General features: G+C 39.4%; 1 protein-coding gene across 1 annotated transcript in view; it reads right to left on the reverse strand.

Annotated features, from left to right (window-relative positions):
• CCDC150 (coiled-coil domain containing 150) overlaps positions 1 to 6,014 on the reverse strand; it is a 113,599-nt gene that overhangs the window by 56,010 nt on the left and 51,575 nt on the right. The window contains exons 15-16 of the mRNA XM_006878926.1: positions 5,091 to 5,174; positions 35 to 142 (exon numbers count right to left, since the gene is read on the reverse strand). Coding sequence (XP_006878988.1) covers positions 35 to 142; positions 5,091 to 5,174 — 192 coding nt within the window. The remainder of the gene's footprint in view (positions 1 to 34; positions 143 to 5,090; positions 5,175 to 6,014) is intronic.

The raw sequence follows: 6,014 nt of genomic DNA on the forward strand, positions 1-6,014 counted from the left end.
AGCTGTAGTTTGCTTTGGTAGATACTAATCACACCTGAGCATATTTGGTCTCCAGCGCCTTATTTAACTTGCGAAGCTGGTTGTTCTGTAACCCAGTGTCAGTAAGGCAATGGAGTTGTTCTTCTAGCTGCTTAACTTTTGCCTAGATGAAAAACAAAGTAAGAAAAAAACAAGGGGGTTAGAACAATAAAATAAGGGCGCTCCAGTGGCGAGCTCTGTAGAGTTGTACTGCCAATTCAAAGGCAGTACCTCTCTGGAAGTTTGACTCCATCAGCATCTCCACAGGAGAAAGACGAACAATGTCTTTCTGTGCAGTTTACTACAGCCTCTTGAAACCCTCTGGAGAGCCAGCTATTGACTGGATTCTGCCTGGCCGGCAATAAATTGTAGGTTTTTATTAATAAAAACCCATATGGAGCAGAGTTCTACCCTGACACACCCAGCATCGTCATGCATCAGAACATACCCGATAGCGAGTGATAAGTGGTATATAGAACTATTTTGTGAGATGCTGTTCTAATGTACCTATTTAGTACATACAATATATTCATTCTCTTATAATGCTTTTACTAGCACTGTATTTTATACTAGTCTATTTTAAAGAGAAATTTGACAAAAATCTCATAAAATATGAAAGATATATACATTTTAAAATCCAGTCATTCCACCCCTGTGAATTATAGCTAGCCTAGAGAATCTTTTGCATATAAATACAAGGAGATATACGTAAAAAGTCATCCTAATAGAAAAAGAATGGATGAATAAATTATGGCATGCTTATATAAATGAGTTATATATAAAGGTGTTACTGCTGTGTGACATTGAGTTGGTAGGACAGAGTAGAACAGCTCCATAGAATTTCCAAGACTGTAATTTTTACGGAAGAAGATTACCATGATATTTTTCCCAAAAAGTAACTGCTAGGTTTGAACTGCTAACATTTTGGTTAGCAATCACACAAGTAAGTACTCCACCATCAATGTTCTTTAATGGAATACTATTGTTGTTGGGTTCCCTTAAGTTGACTAGGTCTCAGCAATCCTGTGAACAGACAGGAACCTTGCTCTATCCTGTGCCATCAGCATAATCTCCATCAGGCTCAAGGCCACTGTTGCAGTCACTGTGCCAATTCATCTCCTTGAGGGTCTTCCAGTCATTAGCTGATCTCTCCCAGAAGGACGTCATTTTCTAAGAACTGGCCCTTCTGACAACATGTCCAGCGTACGTGACTTGAAGTTTCACCGTCTGTGCCTCTAAGTAGCATCCTGGTTGCCCTTCCTTCTGTTCTTCTGACAGTATTTTTTGCCAACACTACATTTCAAAACCATCATTTCTTCTTTGGTCTTTCTTATTCATTTTCACAGCAAATGAAGCAATTGACAATACCTTGGCTTGTAGACTTTAAACTGTTGTCTCTGCTTTTTGGCATTTTAAGTAGGTCTTTGATAAAACACAGGGCAGCTTTTGATACTGCCAGTCTAAAATAATATGGAAAATTCAGTATTTGTAACATCAATTTACTAGTCCATTCTGAACATAACATTGTTTTTTGTATGATTTGTATCTAATATCTTTAATATCATCCAGTTGACAGAGAATGCACAGCAGACTATTGCTCTAGCATGCAGCTCTTTGAAAAATGATTTTGCAAGTGTTAAGTACTACAAGATCACTTTTCTTAGGCCAAAGTCAGTGCCTTTAAAATGTTCTAGTCCAAGGACTAACATAAAATTAAGTAAAAACTTTCATCTTTCAAAGACTAAAAAGAACCAGGAAAACATGACCATATTTGACTTCTACTAACTCCATAAGGGGGAAATGCCCCCACTATCCACACCCACAACACAAAACCAACCCTCATGAGGTCAGACATGTCCCTCCTCTAGGATAGACATGCTTCTGCACCTCTTTCTGCTAATTCCAACATCAATCTTACTGCTCTACATGGTCCAAAATCCATTGCAATAGCTCACAGAAGCATATTAACAGTTACGAAGTTTATTAGGAAGGTGGTTGTTAAGTGCCGTCGAGTCGTAAATAACTCATAGCAACTCTGAACAAAAGACCTGAGCACTGCTGACTATCCTTTCTAGTTGTTGTTATGTGCTGTTGCATCACCTCTGTCTCATAGCCACCCTATGTACAACAGCTCTGAAGCCTGCCCTGTGCTGAGCCAATCTCAACATCTCTGACAGACCCAATCCCACTTCTCCAGTCTCTTGAGTCAATCCATCTCATCCAGGGTCTTCCTATCCTGTGCTGTTCCTCCACCCTTACAAGCAGTCTTTTCCAAAGACTGGTTCCTCCTGGCCATGTGCCCGAAGTATGTGAGACAGAGCTTCAAAATCCTTGCCTCAAGGGAGCAGCTTGGTTTCACCCTGTTCAAGACTGAACTATTTGTTCTCCTGGCAGTCTTTGAATATATATATATCTCAGTATATTGAATACTCTTCTCCAGCACCACAACTCAGAGGCATCAATTCTTCTATCATCCTTAGCCACTGTCCAGGTCTCTCCTGCATAGCAAATGATTGCAGAGACCATGGCTTGTATCAGGTGCACCTTAATTTCCATACAGACATTGTTACTCTTCAGTACTCTAGAGCGGTTGCTGGCAACAGAATTCCCAATGCAATTTGTCTTTTGATTTCCAGACTGCTGGTGCCAAGTGTGTTGACTGTGGAACCAAGTAAGCAGAAGTTGTTAATAATCTCAATCTCTTCATCATCTATCATGCAGCTACCAGTTGGCCCAGTGGTGAGAATCTTTGTTTTCTTGATGCTGAGCTTTAATCCATATTGAAGGCTGCAGTCCTTCACCTTCTACAGCATATGCCTCATGTCCTCCTCAATTTTGACAAGTTGTTGATGAATCTTCCTCCAATCCTGATGCTACATTCTTCCTCATAGAGTCCAGCCTTCCAAATTATCTGTTCTGCATATTGTATGTGCTAGATAAAGGAGATGTCCCTCATTTTACATGTGGATAAGATGAAATCCAAGAAAATGAAGACATATCCAAGGTGTAATAATTATACTTTATAGCACAATTGCCTCAGAAGAAAATGAAAAACAGACCTATAGTGACAAATAGCTTTATCTTTGTATTGGACTAGTAACATACTGCTTCACAAGCATTGTCAGGCACATGTCAGACAGTCTGCTGCTTCTGGGCCTGATCTTTCACATAAACCCTTGATCAGATGAAGATGATGTCAACCAGGACATGTCTAGCATAGCATCTACTGAGCTTACTTATCAAATCAGCTCTATAGTTAAGCACAACTGTGCCTCTCCTTCACATTAGTCCAGTGGGCCTCAGCTATGGTTGCATATTGCAATCACCTGGGAGCTTTAAAAAATGTTGATGTCTAGAATCTACTACCTGATATTCCATTTTGGTAGCTCTGGGGTATGGTTAGTTCATGGGAAATCTTCTATTTCATGATGAAAAATTTTAAACAGGAAAGTGGAAAGAATCTCACTACGCAAATGCATATACCCTGGTGATTCCAAGACTGAGAATCACTCATTTGAACACTGTTGTCTCTACTGGAGTTCATTAAGACAGGTCTACCCTTATCAAACAAGCTTTGGAAGTGCAGTGGCTAAATTACTCAGTTAAACAAAAAGTCTCCAGTTCAAATTGTTCAGCTACTTGGTGAGAGAAAGATGTGGTAGTCTGCTTCTGTAAAGACAGACTTGGAAATCCTATTGGGCAGACTGACTTTATAGAGTTGCTATGAATAGAAATCAGTTCAATGGCAATGGGTTGATTTAGCAGGCAGTATGACTGCACCTTAACAAAATCTTTCTGTACGGATCTCACACGGGTGAAAAACATCAGGGAGCAAAAGACTAATATAACATTCAGCCAGGTCCATTCCATTGTCTCTAAATTCTAATTTCCAGAGCCATTTCTTTTTAAAAAGTCAACAAAACAAAAAAAAAGAGAGAGAATAGACTTGCTACATTCTCAGTGAATGTCCAAGCATACAACAATTACAATAAAATTTTAAATAGTCATAGAAAGGTTTAGGCTTTGTGATTTCAGACTTCATCATTATACTGTAGGGAGCTCTGCTGGCTTCTTTTGGTTATGTGTCGTTGAGTCAACTATGACTCATGGCAACGCTATGAAAACGGTTCTAAATTTTGCTCCATCATGAGCCAACCTCACCATCTCTGACACTCTTGCCCCCACTTCCACAGTCACTGTGTCAGTTCATCTCAGCCAGGGTCTTTCTCTTTCTTCCAGGATTGGCTCCTCCTGGCAACATGCCAAAATATGTGAGACAGAGTTCTAAAATTCTTGCCTCCAAGGAGCAACCTGGTTTCACCCTCTACAGGGCAGACCTGTTTGTTCTTTTGGCAGTCCAATACTGTTCTCTAACATCACAACTCAAAGGCATCAGTTGTTTTTCTGTTATCCTTAGTCATTTCAGATACATAGTAAGTAAGTAAGAAGACCATGGTCTGGATTAGTCTTTAGACATTCTGGAGGGGTCTTTGACAGTAGATTTTCCCAATGTGTCTTATCTTTTGATTTCCTGATTGCTGGTGCCAAGGGTGTTGATTGTGAATCTGACCAAGATTAAATTATTAACATCTTCAATCTTGTCTTCATCTCTCATGATGAAGAATACTGGTCCAGTGATGAAGTTTTTTTATTTCTTGATGTTGAAATGCAATCCATATTGAAGGATGCAGTCCTTGGCCTTCTGCAGAAAACACTTCAAGTCCTCCTTAGTTTCCACTGCTAGTGCAAAAGTGTACAGTCTGAATCAACAAGTTGCACCATGGGAGAAAGATGGGCAATCTCCTGGCTTGTAATTTACCTCCTCTGATAATCTGCCTAAGCATCAACTCTGGGTTCATTCCACTTTGATGGGACACAACAACACCATTATATTATAGGTGTGTGAAAAGATATAATCTGTATTTTAATGAGACAGTACATTTTAGGAGGTTCAGAGACTTGTCTAAAGTTCCAAAATAAGTACATGATAAAGTACTCTCAAAATCTGGCAATTTACCTTGATAATTGGTATTTCTTAAAAATGACACAAATCAGAAAATAAAAGCCCATACCTGGAGTTTTCCCTTGTCATAGGCCAGCTTATTTTTACTCTCAGTGATTTTCTCAAACGCCTTTTCTAATTGCTGCTCGGCAAACTGGTAAACAAACAGCAAACAGGGATGAGCACTGTGAGGCAAGGAAAGGAGTAACTATTGTCTTCAGCTTTTAAAAACAGGTGTTTATGCCCTTATCATTGCTATAGTAACATCACCAAGATTCATATTTATCTGCAGTGATTGTCTCTTAGTTTTTTCCCCCTAGACAGCCAGTAACAGTTCCAACTTGCAGTAACTAGGGAGCTTGCTAATGAACAGATGAGTGCCTTAAGCATCATCAAGTTTGTTGTTCTTTGTATGTTGAGTCTTATTTGTTTGGTTATGTCACTTGTCCCATCATAGTTGCAATCCAATTCTGATGCAGATTAGTTTTTAATCAGAGGGTACTAGCATATGACAGCACCTAACAACAAGGACATTTAAACCTCACAGAATATGTGTCATATAGGCTACATGCTGGGCTGCTAATGAAAGAGCTGTAATTTGAAGCCACCAGTTTCCAAAGGGGGGGAAGAGATGAGGCAGTCTGCTCCCACACAGGCTTACAGCCTCAGAAGGTCACTATGAGTTGGAATCAACTCAATGGCAATGAGTTTGATACTTTTATGGATATAATTAATTAAGAAAATGTTCACTTGCACACCCATGTTTATTGCGGCTTTGTTCATAATAGCAAGGAGTTGGAAACAACCTAAGTGCCCATCAGCAAACGAATGGATAGAGAAGCTCTGGTATATTCACACAATGGAATACTACGCTGCATTGAAAAACAAGGAACTCAATTCATCACATCAACAAGGCAAAGAACAAGAACCATATGGTCCTATCAATTGATGCAGAAAAAGCCTTTGATAAAATCCAACACCCTTTCATGATTAA

This window comes from Elephantulus edwardii, unplaced genomic scaffold (genome assembly GCF_000299155.1).
Source record: "Elephantulus edwardii isolate Elephantulus edwardi_28Jun2011 unplaced genomic scaffold, EleEdw1.0 scaffold00001, whole genome shotgun sequence".
Taxonomy (NCBI): Eukaryota; Metazoa; Chordata; class Mammalia; order Macroscelidea; family Macroscelididae; genus Elephantulus; species Elephantulus edwardii.